The sequence below is a fragment of the Mastomys coucha genome, unplaced genomic scaffold (assembly GCF_008632895.1).
Source record: "Mastomys coucha isolate ucsf_1 unplaced genomic scaffold, UCSF_Mcou_1 pScaffold16, whole genome shotgun sequence".
NCBI classification, from domain to species: Eukaryota; Metazoa; Chordata; class Mammalia; order Rodentia; family Muridae; genus Mastomys; species Mastomys coucha.
The window spans coordinates 13,853,981-13,881,826 of NW_022196898.1; the positions used below are offsets into that span (position 1 = coordinate 13,853,981).

The following is a 27,846-nucleotide window of genomic DNA, read 5'->3' on the forward strand; positions in this document are numbered from 1 at the left end:
AGGAGTTCCAGGCGCCCTCAACCACATGACAATCCTCTCTCAACAAGATCAAAACAAAGTGTGTTGCTTTACTTCTTAGCACTGTCTTCCTATCATAGACTCTGAAAATTATAAAATATCAAGAAATATATATATATACATATATATATATACACATATCTTCATTTTGAGACTCCTAAAGGTGTAGTTTGTACATTCCCAGAACTTAGCACAAGAACTTGGAAATGTACTTTGTGTCCGTACAAGGCAATAAATTAACTTGAAGTGTCATATATCTGAGAATCCATCTGTGTTTGAGTTTTATTCGAGAACCCCTTTATTTCTCCTCTGGACTGAGAAATGGAGTTTGAAGAATTATAAGACAGCAATATAAAAAGCTACACTTGTTTAATTTTAAAAAGCCTATTTTGTATTAAAATTTAATGTCTTCCTTTAAGCAAATTTAAGAATTTCTACTCTAGGCAAGGCCTAGCCTAATTTACTAGCCTTTGCACATGATTTGATGCCAATTTCCTGTGCGAATTATCAGTGAATTATGGAAATTATCTAAGAATTCTGTTATAGTGTAGAAAAACCAACTATACCATGAGTTTTATATCAATTTATATTTTGCTAATGTTAATTTATACTAGCATAAATAATTTGTACCATTACTAGTAACTCCCAGTATAAAGCAACATTACTAGTGTATCTAAAATAAAATATGAGTTAACTTTCATTCCTTTGTAGGAAATACACATACCCACATCTAACACAGACAATATAAAGCTATATATGCTATGTTTTGGTTTATTGCTTTCCTTAAAAGCTGCTAGACAAATGTCATGATACCTTTTGTTCCACCTTCAAAAACTGAGCCAGCTCCTCCACCGTCAGGTGGTCTTTCTTGTCACTGTAGCTCAAAAGCAGCAAATAGAGGTCTCGTCTCAATGACATCATTTTGTAAAACACGCAGAACTCTTCAAAGGTCAAGGTCCCCTGATTCTCATCTGTATCAGCTTCCTGAACAATGTATAGGGGAAAGATGTGAAGTGAGAATTAGAAAGTAGCATTCCCTGGAGAAGGGACAACACTTACATCACAAAAATACATTTTTAAGCACACATGGAACAGTATAAAAATTATAGGCAGTGAAGAAAGTTTCAACAAATTAGAGCCAACTTTATACAAACCAATTTCTCTGGCTACAGTACCTCTACAAATTAACAGAAAAAAAAAAGACCCTTTGAAACAGAACATTGAAATAATGTTTCTAAGCAGCAAAGTCCGTCTAAGTGCACAACTCTAACCCAAGTTCCTATGACACTGTGGCTAAAGAGGTGGCTCAGCGGTCACCAGTGCAGCGTGGTAGCTCATGACTATTTGTAAGTCCAGGTCCAGGGCATGGGGTACCTCTCTGGCTTCCTTCAGGACTGCATAGACATGGTGCCCTTGCATGCATGCAGGCAAAACACAAAAGGAAATAAAGACGCTTACATCTGTATGACAGCCCTGCTTTCTATGCCAGAATCAGAGTAAAATTTACAAACAAGCAAGTGGTAAATTGTTAAGAATACAGTTAAACCTTTAAAGTGAAATGTGAAGCCAAATATCTTAGAAAATCTTGTTAGGAAACAAAGCCTGGCACTCGATGGGCAGAAGGATGGCTAGCTGAGGCCTGCTTGGACCGTGTAAAGAAAGCCTGTCTCAGAGATAAAATAAAACAAAACAAAACAACAACAACGACAAAAACCTAGCAGTTCATCCAAAAAGTTAAAAAATAATTAAGCCAAAGAAAACCAAGGGAACTAGAAACAAAATCAGAAAGCCTATCTTTAAAAGTAAGTGAGGAGATCAACAGCTGATCTTTGGGGAAACCAGTCAAAAAGATAGCCTGAGCACAGCAGATGAGGGACAAGAGAGGGGTATGCTTTAATGCACCGCGTAAACACTTGTCTCTCACTGACTTCAGAACTGTAACATCTTAAGAGATGTAATTCTTCCCCTACAACAATCTCTCTGGCACCTCATGGGTGGCCTCGGGCTTTGGGCTCTTATAGCCACCAAGCTGTGGTACCATCAAGCTTTCCTCCTGAGGGGAAATTCTGATCAGCTCATATAGACAGATGTTTAAATTATTTGTGCCTAATAATTACTGCACTAGAGTTGTTCACCACAGATCGTGTGGTAGGCAGAATTAATCATTTAAGTGCCAGGGAAGCATAATAAACAAGCAAACCCTTTATATGATCACCTTCATTCAAAGTGCACACAATCATAACCAAATAAAGACTGACAGGAAAGGAGTGGCATTTTGAAGTTTTGGGTTTTAGAAAAAAAACACTCAACTGTTAAGTAGATTTAGATATACATATAGCCTTAAAAGTCGAGATGCTCATGAGAATTTTGCTTAATGCGCATGCTTGCTTCAGTGGTACACAGGCTAAAATTGGAACAATACAGAATGCTAGCAAGGCCTCTGAGCAAAGAAAACATGCAGATTAGTGTGAGGAGTTTCATTTTTACAGAAATTTTTGCTTACCGCTAACTTTAGGTTAAAAACACAAAAACATATTTAAACCTTGTACAGCTTCTATATCATGATGATGGTTCCTTCTTGTCATTTTGAATGAGGGTGCACACTGGGTTTGATATATGGAGTCTACAGTAAAGACTCTTGGCATCTAAGAAATTGAGTATACTGTTCACTTTACCGCTACAATTTTAAATCAACATGTTTAACCCTGCCAGGCATGATGATGTTTTCCCACATTTTTTTTAATTAGGTATTTTCTTTATTTACATGTCATAAGATATCTCCTTTCCCAATTTCCCCTCCAAAAAAAAAGAAAAAGAAAATAAAAATTAAAAAAACAAACCTCTGTTCCCTCCCCCTCCCTCTGCTCATGACACCACCCTCTCCTGCTTACTGGTCCTGGCATTCCCCTACACTGGGGCATAGAACCTTCACAGGGCCTAGGGCCTCTCCTCCCAGTGATGACCAAATAGGCCATCCTCTGCTATACATATGCTGCTGGAGCCATTGGTCCCACCATATGTACTCTTTGGTTGGTGGTTTAGTCCCTGGGAGCTCTGAGGGTACTAGTTAATTCATATTGTTGTTTGTCCTAAGGGGCTGCAAACCCTTCAGCTCCTTGGGTCCTTTCTCTAGCTCCTTCATTGTAGACCCTGTGCTCAGTTCAATGGATGGCTGTGAGCCTCTACTTCTGTATTAGTCGGGTACTGTCAGAGCCTCTCAGGAGACAGCTATATCAGGCTCCTGTTAGGCAGCACTTGCTGGCATCCACAATAGTCTCTGGGTTTGATGATTGAATATGGGAAGGATTCCCAGATGGTGCAGTCTCTGGATTGTCTTTTCTTCAGTCTCTGCTCCACAGTTTGTTCTGCAATTCCTTCCATGGGTATTTTTATTCCCCTTCAGCTATTAAAAACAATGAATTTATGAAATTCTTAGGGAAATGGATGGATCTGGAGAATATCATCCTGAGTGAGGTAACCCAATCACAAAAGAACACACATGGTATGCTCTCTCTGATAAGTGTATATTAGCTCAGAAGATCAGAATACACAGTACAAATCCACAAACCACAAGAAACTCAAGAAGAAGGAAGACCAAAATGTGGATACTTCATTCCTTCTTAAAAGGGGGAAACAAATACCCATGGAAGGAGTTTTCCCACCTTTATCTCAGTATTCAGGAGGCAGAGGCAGGCAGGCAACTCTGTGAGATCAAGACCAGCTTAGTCTAATGGGTTCCAGGCCAGGCAGAGCTACATAATGACACCCTGTCTTTAAATATGTGTATGTGTGTTTACTCCAATTTAACAGATTTTTTAAGATTTCCACTGTGTATGTTAAAAATATCCCAAACCCTAAAAAATAAAGTCTTAATACTTCTAGGTTCAAGAATTTCACATGTGAGCTGCACTGTGGTGGTGCACTCCTTTAATCCCAGCACTTGAGAAGCAGAGGCAGGCAGATTTCTGAGTTCGAAGCTAGCCTCATCTACAGAGTGAGTTCCAGGACGGCCAGGGCTATACAAAGAAACCCTGTCTCGAAACAACAACAACAACAACAAAAAAAAAAACAAAAACAAACAAACAAACAAAAAAAGAATTTCACATGAGCATACCTAATAAGCATGGCAACTTCTGAAGCTCTCATTCTCACTCCAAGGTTTTTGTTTTTGTTTTTATTTTTTTTTTTGTGGACTTATTTCACATATAGTGACATACTTGTCCCGTCACTTTTGGCTTAACACATTTTAAAATGTAAGAGCACTGTCTAGCCACGTATATAGTGGCCTTCCTATCTGAGAAGAGGGGGCCTGAGGCCCAAGGAGCTCTGCAAATTCTGAGCTAGCCTGGGCCACATAATATGACCCTGTTTCTGCATATACAGAATGATATGGAAGTAGAATAGAAGCTACTTAGGGGCACAAGGGGGGTAGGTGTGGGATAGGGTAAGAGAGGGGAAGAGGATCAACAAATCAAAGTATGTATGAAAATGTCACAATGAAACCTATTATAATAGATGGTAATTTAAAACTGTAACTATTAAATAAGCTCAACTAAAGAATTTACTCTAAGTCCATAAGACATAGGACATGAACATTTTCTAGTTTTCCCTGAATTTCACTCCTTTCTTTTCTCCTTTTTTTCTCATATTGTTTGTTCTTTAGTACTGTGTAACCCAAAACCCCAATACACACCATCTCTAACAGGAACATCTCCTAAGCAGGATCTCCTTAAGCAGTCACAGAAGGGATCCAGCCTCTGTCTTTCCATCACTATTGGAACACATGGACCCTGTTGTTTATGCCTTCGCCATAATAAGAGCAGAGCAGCAAGTGAATAGGGGGGGGAAAGGCCCCAAACATAAAACATGTTTCCTTTATATGCTTATTATATGTCTAAGTTATTAGCCTAGTCAAATAGAATGAAAAGTCTTTATAAAACATGGATCGTGCATATCATGATTTATCTCCAAATAAATGCTGTTTTGCAATCTCTCTTGCTCATGACTAACAGTGTAACCTGGCCTTTCCAAGCACAACCCAGCTGGAAGCTGCAGAGTACTTCCAGCCCAGCACCTCCCTCAAGGAGTGAGAGGAAGGAGCACCAAGAGAGGGCTGAACTCTGACCTTCTGACCCACAGCAGCACTTCTGGGCCTCCTGGGTTTTCAATCTTAAACTCTTCTGAAACAAAAGAGAGCTCTTGGGGCCTCTGACAGCGCTGTTTCTCCTGTTACTAGGTTTCTATTCTAACCCTCACAAGAGCCCCTGTGGTAGGAAAATGAAGCATTTTCATCCTCTCGAAAGGACTTGATCAAATTCACACCACTGTTCAAGTGTCAGGAATTATAATTAATTGCTCTTGAAAACAGCAACAGCAATGTATTCGAGGGGATGAAACCGGGTACTTAAGTTTATGAAGAATTTTCCCTTGATGAGACATAATGCTTCTTTTTTTCAAAGAAAAATAAACCAGGATGGAGCAGGTAATACCAGCTCCCAGCAAAATAGTAGTTTTTAATGTGCATCAGTACAGCAGTAATTGCCATGTTTTACAAAAGGCCAAGACAATTGTGAACACGTACATACCTGAAACATTTGTCTGACTTTTCTGCGAGGCAGATTGACATTTAGTTTATGCATCAGCTGGTGGATCTCTTCAATATTCAATAAGCCATCACCGTTCTTATCAGCCTCCTCAAAGGTCTGCTTCACCCATGTGCAGAAAGGTCAAAGAAAAGTTCTCCTCAGAGTCAGAACTGCTCACTAGCTGAATGTCACACGGACACTGCCGGCGACACGGCAAGAGAAGACATGCTTTGGAGGAGAACCTGCAGTGGCAAAGGCTGTGAAGAGAGCCTGGGGGTGACAGCACGAGAGAGGAGATGGAGGTATGCGTACGCATGGGTGGTGCACAGGTCACAAAACAGGTGTTTTACCAGACAGCTGGAAGGCTTAACTCAAACACCGTCGACAACTTCATCCAAGTTAAGTGTTAAAACTACCATTGGCAAGCACTGTGTGTCACCAGCTATAAGGGGGCTATCAGCTGCTCCACTTTCCCCGTGGAGGATAGCACCCTACCCGCCACTGGCATCACAACACAAGTGTTTCTACAATATGCCAACCTTTTTCTCATGTCCTGACCTCCTCTCCATGATGCAGCCACGCTAACCGAAATGTTGTTCCTACACAAAGGCTTAGTAAAGGCCTTGCACACCTTTCCCATGTGTGTTAGAGACAGCATGAGCAGGAACAGCCTGGTCTTAATGCTCGACCTCTTGGCTCCTGGATCTCACTATGATGGAATTTCAACTTTAACCAATCAAAGCTCTGTCTTTGCTTATGCCCTCTCCCTCAGTATGTTTTTGTGTTTATCATCAGGATCTCAACTCTCTTTTCTGTGTCTTACTCTAATATTTAAAAAACAAAACAAACAAACAAACAACTAGACCATCTCGTTGAACCTCACTAGTGCTAGGAAAAAGAGGAAGATTTCAGTCGGAATAGGTAACAGAATAAAGTCTCAACTCCATACTCTTACAACCTGTTCTAGCATCGCTGTTGCTTGCACATGAGAACTATTTCTAGCCTGAACTCCTTCTTTACCAGTAGATGTGAAAGTGCTCCTCCAACAATTAAATACTTCTAATCATAGTCACTAAGCTCAGATGTGGGACTCAGAGGTGGGAATACAAGGCTGACTTTAGATACAAAAGAGTCATACCATGTGCATGGAGACTTACAGGATCTTCAATTAAATGAGAAAATTTAGTGAATACATTGAAAAAATCCCAATAACATAGAGCATTTTAATATAACATATTTTTTTGTTTTGTTATGTTTTTTGTTTTTTCAAAACAGGGTTTCTCTGTATAGTCCTGTCCTGAAACTCACTCTGTAGACCATGCTGGCCTTGAACTCAGAAATCCGCCTGCCTCTGCCTCCCAAGTGCCGTGCGCCACCACCGCCCTATAACATATTTTTAAGGACATGTATGCACTAAAAAAATTGAGCTTCAATGTTTAAAGGATATTGGAGAGGAAATGAATGAAAGTGATGAGCAAAAGAAAGAAAGGAAGGAAGGAAGAAAGAAAGAGAGAGAGAGAGAGAGAGAGAGAGAGAAAAGAAGAGAATCAAGGTCAAGAGAAAAGCATGGGTTTAAAAATCAAGAAGTGGCAAGGTTGGAGAGAAGGTTCAGCAGTTAAGAACACTGGCTGTTTTTCTAACCAACCTGAGTTCAATTCCCAGCATCCACATGGAGGCCCACAACCATCCTAACTCCAGCTCCAGGGGCTCCAATGCCATCTTCTAGAGTACATAGGTAATATGCACAGACACACATGCAGAAAAAAAAAAAAACACCCCCACACAAAATAAATAGAAATTACAAGAAAGCAATAAGTGGAGAACAGAAATGACTCACAGCAGAGAGCCAGTGGATAATGTCACCTTAGCAAGCAGGCAACAGTCTTAAAAGTTGTTTTCTCCCTAGCTCAAACTATTAACCAATACTCCAGTGATAATAAACCACATTTACATTTCCTATGTGAATCAAATTATTGCTGGGGAAGGTTAATGCCTTGGAAAATAAAAATCATATTGTGTGAATGGAAGAATGAATGAACAAATGAACAAATGAATGAAAACAAGGAGTCCATTAACTTACATAATGTATGCAGGCTAGTCACTGCAAACTTACCAAGTAACAACAGACAGAAAGGTAAAATCTGCTTCCTTCCAGAGACACTTTACAACAAAATCAACACAAAAGCCCAGCTCTTTCCTCTGTTTCTTATAACGCTCAGTCAGGAGCTCACTGTATGTTTTACCTAGAGGCTAAAGGGAGAACAGACCTAGATGAAAAATACACCAAGAATTCAAAGGATGATCAGTTGCTAGCAAGGATTTTTTTTTTCTGTTTTCTGTACACACAGCACATACATCTTCCCCTGGAGCTCCATCCTTTTTCATTTGGCAATCCTCTGACCACAGCACACTCAGCCATATGACAAAGAAGTGAGTAAGTGAATCTATCAATAGCAGTATTTCCATCTTTTTTTTTCTACAGTGATCTACCAAACTCTTAGGATGAGACAAGGGACAGCCAACCCTCAGCATGAGCACATATTGCAGATACAAGCTCTGTAGGATGGCGGCAGAGCTTCAAGGCTTCAGACCTATCCATAGTTGGCCTTGACAACTGCTTTAGAGGACAGGGATTAACGAAGCACAAACAGAGTGGAGTCAGAACAAGAAATAAACAGTGGTCCTGATTCTACTGATGACACAGCCCCGTTACAGTGGGTCGCCAGTGTCACCTCTCAGTGCCCCTGCTTCTTCCTCTCCAGCATCAGGAAACACAACCAGATAATTGTGAGCTCACTTGTAACTTCAACATTCTATGAAAGGAAAACTCATTATTTCCAGTTAGAGTGAGTGTAGAAAAGCAGCTGAACAGTTGCTGTATAAAGCTGTGTTTTATAATCAAGATATCAGTGCCCAGAAAACCCTGAACTGATGATTCATTACCACACACAATATTATGAAGAACAAGTTGTTCTACAAGGGAAAAATCAGAAGAAAAAGGAAATAAATGCTATGTTTTTTTTCTATAACAAAACCATAGGAGAATGAAACTACATCATATTCTTTCACATCACGGTTTCAGCGGACAGACTTTCTGTGAAATGGCTGACACTCAACCTTTTGCTCTTTGCAGACAACTCATCTCAGGCACAGCTTTTCTACTCATGGGGCAGCAGCCTGAGGACCAAGACCCGCAGGAATGTGCACAGCTCTGTTCCAGTAATGCTCTGCTGGTGCACAATGGAGCTCAAATTTTAAATAAAAAAAAGGTCATCATTCTTTTAACGTTTTCAACCACACCAACTCATTCTTACCTCATGATTCTAGACAAACTCAGGAGGTGAGCTGCACTTCCCCTGCATTCTAACTTGCAGCACAAATAAGGGGTCACCTTCAGGTAACAACTTCCTTTACAGTGTCAGGACAGAGTGAGTGGAGAGAGAAACAGGGAGCAGGCTGGTGGAGTAAATGCTGAGGTTATACACCAGCACCATTATCTCTCCACGAGGTAGGATGCTGAGATTTCAGAGTTCATCTACCCAAAGGAAGCAGGAAGAAATCTGCTAGCCTTCAGCACTGCAACGGCAAGCAACCTACTAGGGAAGTGCTCACTGTGCAAGTACATCAATTCGTTTACTCTCTATATTCTCCAGTGACGCTCTCTATACCCTCCAGTGAACAGGCTCCATCATTACCAGCACTGTCATCCTATAGACACAGACTGTGATACAAAAGGGTGGAATTCACCCAAACGTGCACAGTATCTGGCCCACCATGCTGCAAAAATAACTCAATTCATACCTTAGGTGGATGGATTTTCTCCTTTAGCCAGTTAAGATTCATTATAATTATTTATTCAAGAACGTTTAAGTCCTAAGTGAAGTCTAATTATGAGCATCCTACATTCTTTCTCCTTGATTAATTAAACATATGTCCAACCAAGAATGTCAATCTGGAGCTGGAGATATGACTCAATGGGTCAAAGTCCTGTTGTCAACCCTTGATGACCTCACTCCAATCCCTGGTACCCACATGGTAGGAGAGAACTAACTCCTTTATGTTATCTTCTGGCTGCTTATATATGTTCACCTTAGTATGAACATGCAGAGTGGTGTATGCACTCACACACACAAAAGAAATTTTTAAAAATTGTAATGTCAATATATTATTGTACTATATAAAACTTTGTCAATTCTGAAAAAGGGTGTCCTGGCTCAACCCACTTTTCACTGTTTTTGCTGGCTGTCTATTTCTTTACTCATCCTGGCTATACTGGCACAAACACCAACTATCTCTAAGTGTCTTATAAAATTGCTTTCCTGGGCAGTTGAGGTTGTGCTTCCTTCCCAGATGACTTCCTTCCAGAATATGAAATGTTTTAGGTACCACACTGACTAATTTAAATATGAATACTTTCAAGCAACAGAAAACATAAATGCATCAAGTTTAAAGAAATCAGAAAACAAAACAAAACAACAACAACAAAACCATACAGGCCAATAATGCAAGGAAAGGATCCTGCAATCTATGCCCAACTCTTACCTGTCTATGTCAAGGATTATGTCTGACCTACAGAGTAAAGGCTCTGAGATTCTCAAGTGGGTCCTAATCATCAGGGGGCAGATTGCAGCTTTTGGAACTGATTGTTTCCCCTGTGACCTTTGCTCTTCCTTGTTTCATATAGAACTCTGACTATATTAATGTATCCAGGAATCATATGGTCAGCCACTAAAGGAAGAGAGGTGACTGTTGACTTAATCCAGCCATCCTCGGGTGCATCGCTGAGTGTCTCTGATGAAAGTTTCCAAGTTTCCCATCCTATCTGTTTGAGGCTGGGTTTTCTTTCTTTTATTAAGGTAAGTACAAAATGGACATGGAAACTCATGTGCTCTCTTACATCTGACACTGTAGAGATGTGTAAGGTCATGAAGCAGCAGGATCCTTCGAGTTTTTGCTGCTTTGCTTTGAAATATATTGTCATTCTACATGACGCTAAATATAGTAGAAATTGCTATGAGTTTAAACAAATTGACTTTTTGTTAGTACTCTGATTTAGTTTCTAATATGACCAATATTGCCACGCCCACTCCAGTGAAATCTGTGTGTCAGGCTTGAAGGCTTGACGATGGATCTGAGGCATACAGCTTCAAAAGAGGCTAGCCTCCTGGGGACACTTGGCATTCCCTAACTCAGAGGTAGCCCAGATTTGTCCTTGCATTAGTTGATGGAAGGTCTTGAGAGCTAGGTGCCCACCAAGATATGATTTACTAATAGCTAAACAAAATTAGCGGTTGCTCTCTGACTTTCATCAATGTTCCAACATTTTAGCCGAACCCTGGCTTGAAATTTTGTAGGGAATGTTACATATTCAGACTAATTACCTCTGGCATAGTGAGGGAGGTCAGGCATTGAAGTTTACTGAATAGAAGTTGATAATCTCAGGGCAAGGTCAACTAGAATCCTCACTTTCAGTCACATAGGGCAGCTGAGCCACTCCCAGGGATTAGAAGAATGGGACCCCTGGGGCATATCTCTGATAGCCCAAAAGATTAGCATAGTGGGCATTTACTAAGGATGGGCTGGACCTTGAGCCTGGTGTGTATATGAGAAAGCTGTGCTGTGAGAGAGGAATGCTGTGAGAGAGGAGTGCTGTGGGAGAATTGCGCTGTGAGAGAACTGCACTGCGAGGCATTTGAGTTTCTATCCTCATGCGGTCTGTAGACCCTGGGATCAGCCGGGCCCTGTGCAGCAAGAATACTCTGGGGCCAGGGGTACAGTGCCCGTCCAGAAGAGGAGGCTGTTGCTTTAGACCCATCACTGCCTGGCTTTTCTTTGTCTTTTGTAATGACCATAAAGGTCTGATGCCAAATTTTGAGAATATACTTTCAGATCTTGCACTTCCTAGTGTTGTGTCTGCCATTTTTTCAGTCGCCCACTCCTTGCCCACCTGATTACTGGGACTCTGATTTCTCCCATGGATTGAGGGGTCACCAGGGATCCCAGGTCTGCTGCAAAATATCAAAATATACACCTCATGTTACCATAGCACTATGGCAGTCTTCAAGCAGGAAAGGACCTACAATAGGAATTCTGCCCAATGACAAGAGTTATCTCTGGAGAAGGTCAGAAACACGGGCCTTTTCCCTTTTTGCTCCTTCCATTCTTAAGGTAAAACACTGTTCCCTTGGGCAGGACTGTGTCTGGCACTGCCACCTGAAGATGCTATACCTCCTTTGACCAAGAGGTTGCCAGCCAACTGAGGGACCAGCCCTATCATATTAGGGATGTGAAGCTGGGTCACTAATGACATCACTGAACCACTGAATTAACTCTATCCTGGAACTGCCCTTCTTAGGGCTCTCACTCCTGAGAAATAGCATCTTTACCAATAGCACCATCAGCACTGCTTTTGATGTCTGGACCTGAAAGTGTTCCCACTCTTCAGTAATGTTGCTCACTTACGTTTTTCTAGTTTCTTGTTTCATCAAAAGTCAAACCAACAGACCAAGGCAGAGATGTTTTTAAACTCATTCAAGAATCCCACTTGCACTTGTTTCCTGGCTGTGAATAGACATGAAAACCTGTGACTCGTCGGCTTTGCCTCCGTACTGTTGAAATCCCTCCTGGGCTGATTGTTCTCTTTATTCCAACAATAGCCTGTGTGTTGATTTATATAATTAATGAGTATGAATTTCTCCTCACTTCTGCATATAATGAAGATTACGATGGTCTGTGGTTGGTGGTGATGGTGGTTATTGTTGTTGGCTGTTGGTGGTAGTGGTATGGTGGTTGTGTGGTGGTGGGTGGTGGTAATGGTTATAGATTTGATAATAGTGGTGATAGTGGTGGTGGTGGTGGTGGGTGGTGATGTGGTGGTAGTAGTGATGGCAAGGAGGACAATGACCCCAGGATGTGATAGTTTCTCTTACAAAGACATGGACACATGTATTTTAAGACCATTGAAGGCATGAAGAAGTTTTAGACCTGGACTAGCCAAATAACATCACTTTACAGGCAGGGAAACTGAGGTCAGAAGAGCACAGAACATGATCAACTCTACACAGCAGGAAGGCTCCACTCTGGTTCAGAACAGAAAGTGGAAAGATTGTAAAACAGTGTTTTCCAGACATGACACATGAATGCACAATGGCTATGACTGAATGCGCAAGTCCTGTACAAGATAAAGCCAGCCAAAATGCAAGCACAAGTGAAGAAGGACCCGCAAAGTCCCACACTGAACTGAAGAGCTATTGTCAAGCGACTGCTATGGGAGGGGAGAGAGTTAGATTTCCTCAGATGCACCCTGAGAAGTTGCTCATGTACCAGTGGACAGCCCTACCCCAGAGTACTTAGTAGCATCACCAAATGGGCTCAGTGGATTTAAAAAAGTATTCATAGTGTTCATGGATGAAATAAGGGAAGATAGAAGGAAACATTTAATCCAAACACATACTCATGTATGAAATTTTCAAACAGTAAATGTACAAAACATAGTGTTTGCATTTAAAAAGAAAGTAGGGGATGGATCACATAAAGACTCTCATTTCTCAATCATTATATAGAGGGTAAGTCTACTAAGAAGAAAATCCTTTCCTCCATAGTATTAACTATTTGGTGTCCATGATGTAAGTTGAAAATGAGAAAAAAAGCTGAGAGGTGCTTGGTGTGGATGACACAATTAGAACCCAAAAAAGTATTTGTTAAATTATCCACACTTATGTCATGTCAGGATTTCTTATAATCCAGATTAGTGTACCACTCTAAAAATGCCATCATATCTAATAGAGACTTCTCTGACTATAACAGTACATTCAATTTCTTCAAAATTCTGCTCCTGAGTTCACACATGTTTATGTCTCTGTGGTTTTATTTTTCATGCCCTGGGAATCAGAGCAACAAGACAGAGGACAGTTCAAGAGACAGAAAATCAGACAGCAAGGAGACATGCTTCAGATCTCACAATTATGGGAAGAGGCAAAGTGATTTCTAATTATCACTTTGTGGATATACACCCGTGCACAAGCACATGTGTTCACACGCACGCGCGTGCACGCGCGCACACACACACACACACACACACACACGCACACACACACACACACACACATGCACACACACACACTTGCCCACTTGGGCACACACACGCAGCTCAGGCATGAAGTTCTAGGAAGGATATTGGTCATGGGTCCTCTGCCTCTTGGCAAGGGAGTCTTCATCACTGATGCCAGCCATCAGGTACTTGAGGCCTGTGATCCAGGTGCGTGCCTCCTCTGGGTTCGAAGTGATGAGGTCCAGGGACTCCATGTGGTTGCCATGGTAGATGGTGAAGCAGCAGCTGGGGTCAAAGTTCCCCTCAGCCTGTCTGTGGAATATTTCAGACTGCCTGCCCTCAGTGACTTTGTAGATGGAGTCAATAAGTACTGTAAGGGAAGTGAAATATACAGTTATATAGCAGGTTAAGACATTTATTGGTAATAATTAGGAAATAAGAAATGTAGAATTATTTAAAACATTTTAAAGAAGAAAAAAAATCATTGTATGAAAGTACTGCTTTTTAAGACCCAATGGGCAAAACTGGCCTCAAAAGAAATTTCCTAACAATTTACCTTTAGGGGCATTCTTGACCATGTCTTCCCAAGGCAATCATTCTTATACCATGCTGAGATTTATGGAAAAGAAACAGAAGTGCCTATTAGGGCAAGAAGACTGGTAGAAAAAAGTGGCTAATAAATATTTCATTTACATATTCATGTAGGGACATGTGTGCAAAACTTAGAATTGAATGTTATTTTGCAAAATATTTAAGATGGTTAGAAAATAAATAGGAAGTAGATTAATGTGAATCACGGGGGAAATATCAGGACAGCTCAGCTTGGAAAAGGAAGGAACAGAGTGGCTCCCAGGAGGAAGGAGTGGGATAGACAGACACACTGGGCCCACCGCAAGAATGCTGGCCTAAAATGCTCAGGAGACAAGATGAAGCTGAAGAGATAGACAAAGGCTAGGTCTCAGGGAGACTGGGATAACAGGCAGAGAATCACATTATTCAGCCTAGCAGAAAGACACTTAGGGATTGCACCAGAGAAGTACTATTAATTGTCCGCATTCCACATGTATTTTAAAGAAAGAATCTGAAATGTTCCATATCCTACTACTGCCCTCTACCCTATCCCTCATTCTTTCTCGAGGTCTGGGTCCCAGTTGTACTTTGGTATCAAGTCACTCTCTGCATAACTTACTGGGAAATCAGCTGATGATCAGCCCAGGAAAAGTCCCAGCAGATCTAAGGTATTGGGAAGAAGAGGAAGATGAGGAGAAGGAGGAGGAAGAGGAGATGAAAGAGGAGGAGGAGGAGGAGGACAAAGGAGGAGTAGGAAGATGGCTCTCTATCTACTTCTACATTGCTATTGTGTGGCTCAGTGCAGCTGAGCTCATGTTACTCCGGATTACAATGTCAGCACCAGGGACAGAGGTGAGAACAATGCAGGGAACAAACTCAGAAACAAACTGTTCTATTTTTAGTCCTGAGTTTTCTTGTTAAAAAAGATAATATACTTATTTATAATGTAAGATTATACTTTAAATAAAGTCTTCTGTTTCTGATGAAGTCAGAAGAGCCTAGTAAAAATGAAGGTAGGTTAGAAGGTTCTGTGACAGGCTACCAGAAAGGCAGAGAGATTCTCAGCTAATGGCATTAACGTTATGCAGGAAGGAATGAGCTGAGAGCTACTACAGGGGATTCAACATGAACTTGGTGGTAAATCCAGATGTGTATAATAGTTACAGTGCCAGCATGCTTGATTAAGAGATACCTAGATACAAGGTACAACACCATTGCTGAGTATGTCTCAGAGAGTATGACATTTGAACAAATGGCCTGAATAAGGAAGAGTCACAGTCACCCAATGGGAATGGATAGCATCCAATCAGGAACAGCTCAGACAGAACAAAAAGTCAGAAGAGAAAAGTCAATTTTCTCCCTCCTGGAGCTTGGACACTCATCTCCTTCTGCCCAATGATATCAAAACTCCGTGGTCTTGAGCCGTTGAACTATGGGATTTGATGTAAAGCACTGAGGGAGGGAGATCAGGCCTTTACCCTAGAACTGAGGTCACATGGTCTTCTCCCCTGGCTGCAGGCCCCGAGACTTGGGCTGAGCCATGCCACTGATGTCTGTCGTGCACATACACCATGGCAGTGCTTAAGCTCTATAAACACATGAGTCATTTCCCCTAACAAATCTCATCTGCCTATGTCTACCCAAGTAGCTATCCAGCTACTAGCTCTGTTTCTCTAGAGTAATCCTGGTTAGGAGAAAGAAACTTTAACCATTTAAAGATTGTTGTTAATTAATGAGTCAGTTAATTGCTCAGAGAATATCAATAGCTTTTATGTCCATTTGGATTTATAATATCCCTTACATTTTACAAGAAAAAGTCTCAAGCTGTGAAACCTGATATCCTAATTAAAAATAAAACACGATGTATCTCCAACACAGGGGGAATATTAGCATTTTAGCATTTATGGACAAGAAAGCCTTCATGGATTTCCATTCCCCAAAGATTCGTTGCCATTTACTGTTTTATAATCAACTGACCCCAAAACTTGTAAAAAGTATGACAGTTCCACAAATATGAAGCTTCCACAAAGCCTGCTCAGCACTTCCCATGTATTTCCATGCAAAACTATTTTGTCAATCAAAGCAAAGAATTCCAAGTTTGATTTTACTTTTTGCCTTCTCACTCTTCCGAGAGGGTCGCCATCGGAGGCGGGTCCGGTGCTCATCCAGGTAAAAGAGGCGAACAAGCCCTTTGGTGCCACGCTTCAGTTTGATCATCTGTGTCCCGGACTGCATTACACTCATGCATCTTTCAACTGCAAGAGATCAGAGCACATTCAGCTCTAGCTGCACACATTGCAAGTAAGGGCATGCTGGCATACAGTCAAAAGAACTACTGATTCATTCCAAGACCCCAAGGATCAGACAACACATTTGGCCGAGGTAACCTGAAAAAAAAAGACTTATTAAGGAGTAGATTCATCAAGTTTATGCCAGTAAACATCTTATAATAAAAGTAAATTTTTTAGTGTTTTGGTGCTTGGGGTACTCCTTGTGTAGCTCACTGCAGCCTTCAACTCACAGCAAGCCTCTTGCCTCAGTCTCCTAAGTGCTAAGATTACACAGATGAACCATCACAGTAGGTTTGGATGATAACTATGGTTGTTGCCAGCATTTTCAGTGCTAAGGCATCATGCACAGTGAGTGAACCTTTCACCACTGAGATAAAACCTTGGCTCTTTCAAAAATAAATTCTATTTCCAGATAAATAACTTACTGCTCTCGCAAAAATCTATGTTTTGTTGGTTGTCTGTCTGTCTGTCTGTTTGCATAACACTAATGCTGGATTGACAGCTTATGTTTCTAAAGATAGTTTTCAAACATGAAATCTTGTGAGTTTTTATACAACCAGCTATATAAACCACCCATTAAAATGCTCTGAAATGCAACCAAAAGAAACAAGATTACACAAGGTCAGTTGCTGAAGTTGGATGATGACTCCATGTGCATTCATGTTATTTTTTTATGTATTTGATAAGTTGAATACACATTTTATGTAACCAATAAACAAGTTTTCACAATTGTTTCTTCACAGAAGCTGCTGAGATTTTCCATCTAGAGGAATAAATTGAAAAGTTAATTTAAGTAATAGTCTAACCACTTACTATCTACCTTCAAGCTCTCATTTACACTGCATGTCTTGAGATCAGTTTTCCTGGAAGTAGACATCTGCCTGTTGACCTTTTCCCCGGGTTCAGTGAAGCTGCGCACCTTTCTCTTTAGAAACAGTCCTCACAGATTTTGGGCCTCTTTGGTGGCCTGTCAATCACCCCATCAAGGAATCAGCACCTAACTTAAGCTTAGAGCAAACAGACTTTCTCTAAAGGAACTCGAACCTCAAGTGGATGGTTGAGTAAACTGGCTTGGGTCATTTTGACAAGCGAGCTCTGTGGTTCGCCCCTGATTGGTCTCCCCAAGAGGTCACAGCTGTCCTGTTTCTTGTGCTAAAAATGACAAAGGGCTACATCATCTCCTGACTTCTGCAAGCTTTCCAATATTCTTCAAAATATTCCTTTTCATTTTATCAGCCAGAAACAGAGTACTTGACAGAGTGCTTGTCTTGTCAAACAGATGCTGTGAGAAGCGGATTGTTTTAAATGATAAAAAACAAAAAGAACTTCACCCAAGTTGCTACATGTCAAACCTGGACTCTTATCTCTTCAGGGTGGAAAGCAGAGTCTTTACTGGGAAAAATGATCTGATTTAGTAGCTCAGGCTGCATGTGCAGGATTCCCATTTAAGGTAACTTTAGCATAGCCACCTTAACCTTGAGGATCAGAAAAAAATGACATAAAAGTGGGGGATTTGATGGTGGGGGGAGATGAATTAATAAAAATATGGCTTAGGAAAGCTAGACATGGAAATGTAATGTAGAGTACACAGGACCCTAAATTTGATCCCCAAAAAGAGGGAGGGGGAGAAGATGAGAAAGAAAAGGAAAAGAACCCACAAAAACTTAAACTGCAAGCCATAAAGCAAAACACAAAACTTGCAGTTGGGTTTCACAGAAGTCAATTAAGTCTACCTGCCATCAAGTGCCATCCATTGTAGCAATGAAAGATAAAATAAAAAACTGTTTAATTTTGTTTTATTTAATTTGCCAAAATAAATTTTATTTCTAGAATTTAACTGAGTATTGTACCCATTGCATGACCTGAGTTTATATTTTAACCCTCAAGCAGAATAAGATTCCTCTCTGTAAGGGGCCAGTTCAGTTCAGGACCCACTATCAACAGACATGCAACTTGCAACATTAATATCATATCTGGCATCTGAAGATACATATACACTTAAGTTAAATGTTTTATAGAAATATTAAAAATGTAAGTCACAGAAAACTCAAAACCTATTAAAAGTTTTAATAGCATTTCTGAAACCACCTGTGTTAGAATTAGAAAAAGCAATGAAATCGGTCCTGATAAAATAATTCATTTATTTGGCAAGTTACCTAATTGTAGCAATCTAGCACCCCCGAAATCTAATGTTCTCTTATGATGAGGATCAACAGCAGTCAATGTTGCTGCCTCCCAAGGGCAGCCATCTTTGTTAATTTGTTCAATAGTGTGTTGCAGCAAAACACCTTGCTTATTTGTATGCAATGTGGTGGTATAGTTTTCAAAATGTGCATGTGTTCTCTTGGCTGTGGTAATGCATCATAAAGCTACCTCACAGTGAAAAATGGTGAAACCTGACAAAAGAAAGCTGCATGATGACATTTCAGGTAGAAAAAAAATATTTACAAATTCCTGGAACATGTAACATCAGCTTTTGATTTGGTAGAGTGGACATGCTCCAGCTTAACGACTTGGTCAAACTGCCTCAGCACTGGGGATTTCAGCAAGGACGTGAAGGTAGGTATTGGCTGCAAAAGTCACATTTTGGCTCATGTTCTGGAAGCTTTCTGCTACTTTGGTCAGGTGACTATAGCAGTGTGGAAAGAAGGGGCCAGATGGCGAAGGAGCCAGATGGTGGAAGGGAAGATTCTGAGGCAACCTCTGGCTATGGCTGTAGAGAGAGTCGTGTATCCATAGTGGGTAAAGTTTCTAGCACACCAGGAATTGGAGGATGGAACTCCTGCATTTTAACGCAGTTCACACCTTGACCACTTCACATCAGGAATTAAAGGGACAGAGAAGTGAGCCTTTCAAAGAATCAAGACAAAGCCATCAAGTCAAACCAACCAACACAGCCTGAGAAAAGCCTCTGAGGAGTTCCCTGATAGCAGTGACACTGGTCACAGATTGTGTTCATACACGGAGGCTCCCAGACTCCTGTCCTGAGCACAGGGCTGTCAGGAGATATCGTTAGCACAGGAGGAAGAAGCTTTCGTTTCAACCATACAAATTCCAATATTATGGAACATTCAGGGAGATATTTGTTAGTGTTATCTAGATCCATGGATAAGAACATCAATGGCATCTGCCCAAAGATGGAGTGCAGCACTGCTCTAACACCTAGCACTCCTGAGACTTCAGTACAATGCTCCTATGCCCTAGGCCTACTTCTTTATATGATAATGTATAACCCTAACATTTACCTCTCAAATTATGATGGGGATCAAATGAGCTGATCTATGTGTGTAGTACCGAAAACACTGCCTGGCACATTCTAAATGCAATAAATGGAAGCCTTCACTTGAAGTGTGGATATTTCTTGTCCTAACCCTCAAAATGAGGGTGTCCAGAGATGGGGTCTTTAAGAGGCCATTGGGTCGATGAGGTCTTAGGAGTGATGAAATCTGTGTTCTCTAAAAAAGAATGCTTTCCCTTCCCCTCACCCCACCCTCCTCACCACCCTTTCCCTTTCTCTTGGCCATAAAAGGAGACAATGATAAGAAAGAGCACTCTGGAAAGAACCCTGCTGTGTAGCTAATTTCCTGTGTGGAAATGGTTCTTTGCTATAAAGAGGCTTGCAAGTAACTTACTAGACCCGCAAGGGATTTCTCCCCAAGTAGTAAGTGCAGCAAACAACCATGGGGAAGGAAGACTTCACTGGGGCGCCTGCATGTTGTTCTGGGAAAGCCAGGGATAACTGCATTTCTTACTCCTCAGCCGTGATGGGGGGCCTTTTCAGTGAATCAGTCACCTTTGACTCACTAATGCTCCTGAAAGTAACTTCAATAACTGCTAGAGTTGGTTGAAATTGGTTCGTTGTTCTGTGTCAGTGCCCTATCTAGGAAGGACAGATATCTGTTCATGTCTCCCAAGGAAAAGTCAAACAAAAACCTCACTAAGAACTTATCAGTTCATCTTCGATTTTGCAGCCCTAGCACTGTAAGAAATGAGTAGCTATGGTTTAAGCCACTTGACAGTTTGGTACAGTCTCTGAGCAAAGGCATAATCAGCTATCTTTAAAGTCTTTGAACATGAAGATCACTGTGCAAGCCATTGAAAAATAAAGCAGGCTGCACTGGAGAGAAGAGTGGTCTTAGAAAGCATCAGTGAAGATGAAGGGCAGGAAAGTTAAGAGTATCCTACCTTTGGTAGAGTAACTCGCTTGGAAGACAAGCGGCAGATAAGGCTCTCTCCATACTAGCCAAGGCTAGGCTGTGGGACCTGGGATGGTGGTACACTGAGAGGTTTGATTCACAGGAAACAATCATCAGCTGTTTCTGAGCAGATGATTAGCCAGACTCAGACATAATTCAATTCAGAAGTCTGTCTCTTTGGAGATAGAAAATACACTGTTTAAACCAAAGTGAAATTTTAATTTAATTTAATTACTGAACCATGCTCACAGTTACCTAACAGTGAGGACTGCCTGTGCATCTGAATCAGTGTCCACACACACACACACACACACACACACACACACACACACACACGTACCACAAAGAGGGGTGCAGCAGCTTTATGTGTTAAAAGCCTTGGTTGCCATTCTCAAGCCATTATTAGGTGGAGGGAGGGATGCTGAAACCTATGAGGTCATTGAGGACATGCTCCTAAAGAGGTCTGTAGGTCCCTATCTCTTCCTTTGCACTTCATGGGTTGTAATGTGTGCAGTTTCGCCCTGCTGCATATGCCTGCCATGATTTGCTGTCTTGCCCCAGACCCAAAAGAAATGGGATAATCAAGCATGAGTTGAAACCCCTAAAGCCCTAGTTAAGATAACCCCCACCTTTTGAGAAGGTTCGCCTCTGGCACTCACTACAGCAAAATAAAGTTAACACACTCCGCTTTCTTTCATTCTCCCTCTCTGTCCTGAAAGGGAGCTGCTGAGGCTGTGCCACCTCTACACTTCAGCAGGAACAGCACAGGGGTTCAAGAGCAAGTTCAGTCACTTCATTTCACAAATATTCTCTTCCTATTGTCAAGTATCACCCAGAAAACCCCAACATTTGGAAAGTTGAATTTAGTCTCCCAGTAAGAGGTATATTGGCACAATATATTGAACGTTCATGTAACTTCACATTTATCTACCTACTCAGCCTTGGGCATCCCATGAGCTAAGATCTCAAGTCATCTGCTGCAGTGGACATACATATGTGATTACAAGGTATTTGGCCGTCAGAGTCTGAATAATAGAAGACCTAAATTGCTTGTGTATTTGCTTTCTGCTGCGTCCCTAATTGTTCCCTATCACCAGAAAAGTGATTTGGTTAAAGTTAAATGGAAGGAATGGTCCAGCTGAGTCTTAAGAGACTTGAAGTTCACCTCTGTTTCCCGCAAACCTGACAGGATACAACCACTTGCAGTTGCAAAGCTAAGCAAATAAGGAGCATTCAGTCATTACTTGTAACACATTGTAGTTAGCAAAAGTAACCAATGATGAATACAAAACACTCTTGTGGTCGTATCAAAATGACTTATGTGTCAGCATAAGCCAATCTTCATGTTCTGCTTTTAGTACAGTTGGGTACCAACTGTTACCACCCTCCGTATGAAAGGATGACATAAACCTCATTTGTCTCCATTTAAGGACCAGACATGATTTAAAAAAGAAGGCCATAAGGCATCAGTTCCAGGAACAGACCATAAAATCCAGAAATAAGGTCATAAAACTCCTCCCAAAGTATAGCCTGGGGATAACCACAAAAATGGGGAGATAGCTTATCTCAGGATGGGCCACCTGGGTTGAACCATCCTATCTAATCCTATGGTTAAACGTTCATGACATAAAGATGCAGTCCACTGACCACCTGTGACCCCCTAGGACTCACCACTGACATTTTAGATTACCTAATCCTTCTAGAGTTTCCCCAGTTCCTTACAGGAAGGCTGCACCCTTCTGTCTGGGGTCCTCATTTTTGGAGAATGGTTGACCCCTGCTTGTTGGTTCCTGCAGAGTAAGCTCTCTTTGTCTTTGCATACTATCTGAGTCTCAGGCTTCCTTCAGCGATTTTCGGACCCTTACACATAAAAGTTAGCCTCCACTCATGCTAGATTGGAAGAGAACTGAAAGCGGATTTTAAAAACTTTACCTGGCCTGGCAATGGTGGCACATGTCTTTAATCCCAGTACTTGGGAGGCAGAGGCAGGCAGATTTCTGAGTTCCAGGCCAGCCTGGTCTACAGAGTGAGTTCCAGGACATCCAGGGCTTCACAGAGATTCTTGAAAAGACAAACTAAACCAAACCAAACCAAAACAAATAAAAACAAAACAAAACTTCACCTGGTCAAGAGAGATGGCAGAGGTACAGAGCACTTGTTCCTTCCTCTTCCAAAAGACTTAAATTTGGACCTCAGCACCCATGACAGGCAGCTTATATCTGCCCATGACTCCAGTGCCAAAAAGTCTAATACCCTTCTCTGGTCTCTGAAGGCACATGAACACATGTGGCACACACACACACACACACACACACAAATAAATAAATAAATAAAATAGATCTTAAAGAGAGAGAAGGTAGGTAGGAGGGGGACAGGGATAAGTGAGGAGAGAGAGAGAGAGAGAGAGAGAGAGAGAGAGAGAGAGAGAGAGAAAGAAGGAAGGGAAGAGAAAGAAAACAAAGGCTTTACTGGAGTTAAACAATGGCTTCAGCCTCACCGAGTTTATTTCCACTGCTGGAGATTCTCCACAAATGGCTGCAGTCTGTTTGACTACAATCTAGGAACATGCAAGGATATTGAAAAAGAAATAAATGCCAGGGCTCCTTGCACCAAGTACACTGTTTTTATCTGCTAAATTCCATAAGTATGACTTTGCTCTTCTGGTTGAAATTGTGGTAGTTAAGCCATTTGGCCCTCTGTCTTTGCATTTGTATTGTAAAGCAGCTTTCCATGTTTCTACTGACATTATAATTAGCATCTTAATGGCTGCCTACCAATTGCATAAATATTTAAAGAGCAGAACATATGAGTGGAGAACTATCTTAACTTTATTACATAATTAAGAGTTTTAAAACTCATCACAAAGTCTCAGCTATAAAAATGAAAAGCATAATAACCTTTTAAAGCATTAAATAAATCCTTGATGGAGCAATTAGTTTAAAATATAGAAAATTTCCCTAAGGGTTATTAGTTTTCCAAATCCCACAGCAGAAGATGCTATATATACATGTAAGTAAATAAAGAAAGAAATATTATGTCTAGCCAGGTGTGGCGGTGCATGCCTATAAGTCCAGGAATTCAGAGGTAGAGAAATTTTGAGTTTGAGACTTGCTTGGGCCTCATAGTTAAAACTCTGTCTTGAACAACAATAATTATTCCACCTGTGATGGCTTTATCGGGACCCTCCCCTGCTGACTTAGAGCCATTCATGGAAGAGGAGATGGGAAGACTGCAACAGCCAAAGGATGCAGGATCATGTCAAGGATATAATGTTTAGCACACACAACATGACAATTCGACACATAAACTCACAGTGATAATGAAGCCATGCTCAAGACCAGCACAAGCTCAAGCCAGATGAAACCCCAAGAGAGAGGTACCCGAAAGTCTCATCTCTAGCTGAGGTGGACATTTGGCAGTGGCCGGGAAAGGGAGAATTCGTTTCCTTGAATGGTGTGATATCTGGTATGTTAACCACAGAGGACCCACACCCAAGTAGGTGGGTACAAACTGAACTCAATGGGTTAATGAGGTGGGGGGCGGGTCCAAGAGGAGTTGGGGGAAGGGAATGAACATGATCAAAATTTACAGTATGAAATTCTCAAAGGATAAAACCATTATGTAAAAAAAAAAAATGCACTTGTAATTTGTGTGTTGAAGTAACATGCTACAGAGCTGGGCCAGGGAGATGTTAAAGCACATGCTTAGTGAAACGATGGTTAATGGTAGGGTTAGCAAAAATGAAGTATATATGAAAGAGTTATGGGGGAACCAGTGATCTTGTAACTAAAGGAAAATGTACAATAGAGGAGACAGTGGGACACTTAATGAACAAACAGGAAGAGATAGTGAGAACAGGAGCAAAAAAGGAAAAGTACACAGGTTAACCCAACAAAAGGATGTATGAAGAAGCCTTATGAAAACCCACTAGTTTGTAAGCTAATTAAAAACATTTTTTAAAAGAAGTTTGGAAGTGCCAGGACAGTGAATGAGTTGGAAAACAGAAAGTTGGTGATAATGTAATAGAACAAGGGGTGAGGTGGGGGCATGTTCCTGCTCCAGCAAGCAGCAAAATTCAGCAGCTTCAACCATGTGGCTCTGGCTTTAGAGTCAAGAGTAGAAGGGACTACTGGGACAATTGATGCTGGTTAGCTGGAGCTAAGAAATTAGTGATGATTAAGTAGAGACCACCATCACTGAGGTGAAATCTTCTGGGAAGTGTTTTCTGAGATCACAAAGAAGCTGTGTTCCAGAGACAGCCAAGGTTGTACCTCGTGCTGTAACTGGACTTGGTAATGTGTAAGAATCACCCAGGTGGTACTGATTTTGAAAATATAAAGAGGTCATGAATATCAGCTGAGGCTTAGAACTATGAGAGGCCATAGAAGGCCATTGGTGAAGGTGCAGCCTCGTTTGCAGTTGATGGCCCAGGACTGAAGAGATCATGCAAAGAAGTTGAGGCCTGGCACCATAAAGAGAGTCTATGAGAGGCTACTGGTGAAATCTAGTTGCCACAGAGGATACCAGCAAATTGGAGATGCCAGTACCATCAAGAACAGCAGCAGCACTGGAGTGGAGTCAACCAGAGCCTAGAATGCTACAGATGGCAGAGCTGGAGAAGTGACCCACGCCCACTGAAGGAGCCCAGATTATATGTGGATCCCAGACATTGGAACAAGAAGCTGTAAAGTTGAAGATGCTGTGGATACTCCAAGATGTTAGAGACGTCTGTGCTGTGGGATACCTGCCATGGAAAGCTGCGAACAGGGAATAGAACCACCCCAAGATAATGAAGTTTGTTGCTGCTGAATACCAGATGTGCCAACAGCAGTCAACAAGGATGAAAGGGGTCGGAGATCTGAAGAGTATTTTGACATTGGACATGGAGACAAGAAGTGTGGAATTTGCTCAGCTGGTTTTCTGCTTTGCTTTGGTCAAGTATTTCCTCACCATGAGTAGTGATGTTGGAGGTATGTAATCTGGTTTTTGATTTTGATTTCTTAAGTGATTACAGTTAAGAGATTGCATGAATCTCGGAAGAGACTTTGAACTTTGCACTTTTAACATTGTTGAGACTGTTATAGACTTTGGAAGTTGGACCTAATGCATTCTGCATTATGCTATGTTTAGATATGGCCCCCATAGACTTATGTGTTTGAACAAGTCTATGGGGGCCGGGGAGTGGAATGTGGTGGTTTAAATATATTTGGCCCAGGAAGTGACACTATTAAGAGGTGTATCCTTTGCATGCTCCAACATGAGGTTCACCAGGTTAGTTCTTTTCCCAGGAGATCACTGGTAAGAGTTAGAGACCGGGGCTGAGCTGAGCATGTTCCTGCCTCCCAGGAAACATCAGCACACTCTTGCTGGTGTTGACAAAGACTGTTCGTAAGAGGCTGCAGTGCTTGATGCCAATTCACCAGCTTTCATTCTGCAGCCAGCTCTCGGAAGCTGCCAGCCTGGGAACTGCCAATACCCAGAAAAGCAGGCAATGTGATCCTATAGCAGGCATCCCTCTGGGAAGGGCTGCTTACAGGAAGAAGGGGAAGGCCACAGGTCCATCGACCAGCTTCTCATCCTGAGCTATACCCACCCCAAATCCTCATTCTACTTTCTAGGTCTATTCTCTTCTCAGCTACATAAAGACTGACTGGTCGCCCAACATAGCTGTGGGACCCGTTCATTAAAGATTGGTGTATGACCGGAAGGAGACTGATGCTGGAGCAACATTCACAGAGAAGTCACTTGAAAGCACTCCTTGCAGACATTGTGTATTCAGTCTTTTCTCTAGCTTCATGCAAGGCGAGCCCATAGTTCCTGCAAATCCATGGCAAACTGATGTGTCCCAGAGGGTGGGATAGATGCTCAGAAACAGATGGTAGGTTTCCAGGCTCCCAGTGCTACAAATACAGGTGACAAAGGTCGAAAGAGTTTGGGGGATGGGTGGGACCCAAGCAGAACAGAGACCAACTTCTACTCTGGTCTTCAAACAGCAGTGCAGTCTACACAGGAAGCCCTCTGGAGCCAAATAGATATGGGGAGCAGATTGGAAGGGATCCAATTCCTGGAATCCTCCCCGACATCAAAACAACGCATTGACAACAATAAACAAAAAAGTAGGCCGGGCGGTGGTGGCACACGCCTTTAATCCCAGCACTTGAGAGGCAGAGGCAGGCGGATTTGAATTCGAGGCCAGCCTGGTCTACAGAGTGAGTTCCAGGACAGACAGGGCTATACAGAGGAACCCTGTCTCAGAAAAAAAAAGAAAAAAGAAAAAAGAAAAGAAAAAAGTAAAAGTGGTGGCACAGAAGTCCAGGGCATGGCCACAGGAGGTGTGAGGGCACTGATTCTCAGGGTGAGCAAGGTAGAGAGGCTCCAGGGGCATCAGGATACTCTCCTCGGTGGTACAATCTGATGGTCTCTGAAAAGTGCCCCCTCTGTGGTACAGATCCTGCAGAATTATTGACTTTACTTCATGAATGTGGGGTGATGCAATGCTACAGATTGAGAGTCAAAGTTGCCTTGGGCTTCCTTGAGCCCCTTAACAGTCTCTTACCACAGGTTCCTGCACCTGACCTAACTGCTTCATGTCTGTCAGGCAAAACTTTCAGAACAGACCGTGCTGGTGAACTTGGAGCACCACCGGCTTCTTCTGGCCCTAAAGCTAAGGCTGTGATCTGACAGCACCTGAGGACTGTGTGGCAGGGTTCTCTTTGCTCTGCTGTATCCAACCCATAGGGTGTCCCTGCCAATCAATGCTCAGACTTCTGAAAAAAAAAAGAAGTTTGAACAGTGTTACCTCACATGGGTGAACAATGCTGCTCTCAGAAGGCATGAGTTATTAAATGAAAGTCTATGTGCCAGGCATGAGTTACTTTCTACAAAGTAGAAAGGCAGGGGTGTGGGGGGGGCGTGTCCCAGAGGCACCCAGAACAACACTGAGGACACCACACACTTAGGTCTCAGGATATAGAGAAATCAATCTGGAACTAGCCAGGAAACTCTCTCCTTGTTGGCTAGCTGTCATAATGCTACAAGATGCTATGGAGGATACTGGTGAAGAGAAAGACATCACTGGTCTTACCAAGCACTTGACCCTCTATGCCTCGATTTGGATCTACAATGCAAGATGTATT

General features: G+C 41.8%; 1 protein-coding gene across 16 annotated transcripts in view; it reads right to left on the reverse strand.

Moving 5' to 3' along the window:
* The window catches only part of Plch1 (phospholipase C eta 1), a 216,213-nt gene that overhangs the window by 74,135 nt on the left and 114,232 nt on the right, over window positions 1-27,846 (reverse strand). For 14 of the 16 annotated variants that reach the window (XM_031373987.1, XM_031373993.1, XM_031373989.1 and 11 more), the window contains 4 exons: window positions 16,332-16,478; window positions 13,780-14,023; window positions 5,604-5,733; window positions 832-1,002 (listed from right to left, as the gene is read on the reverse strand). In XM_031373987.1, the coding sequence (XP_031229847.1) occupies window positions 832-1,002; window positions 5,604-5,733; window positions 13,780-14,023; window positions 16,332-16,478 (692 nt within the window). Of the gene's footprint in view, window positions 1-831; window positions 1,003-5,603; window positions 5,734-13,779; window positions 14,024-16,331; window positions 16,479-20,699; window positions 20,941-27,846 lie in introns of those variants that run through there. The other 2 variants (XM_031373996.1, XM_031373995.1) reach the window with 2 other exon arrangements.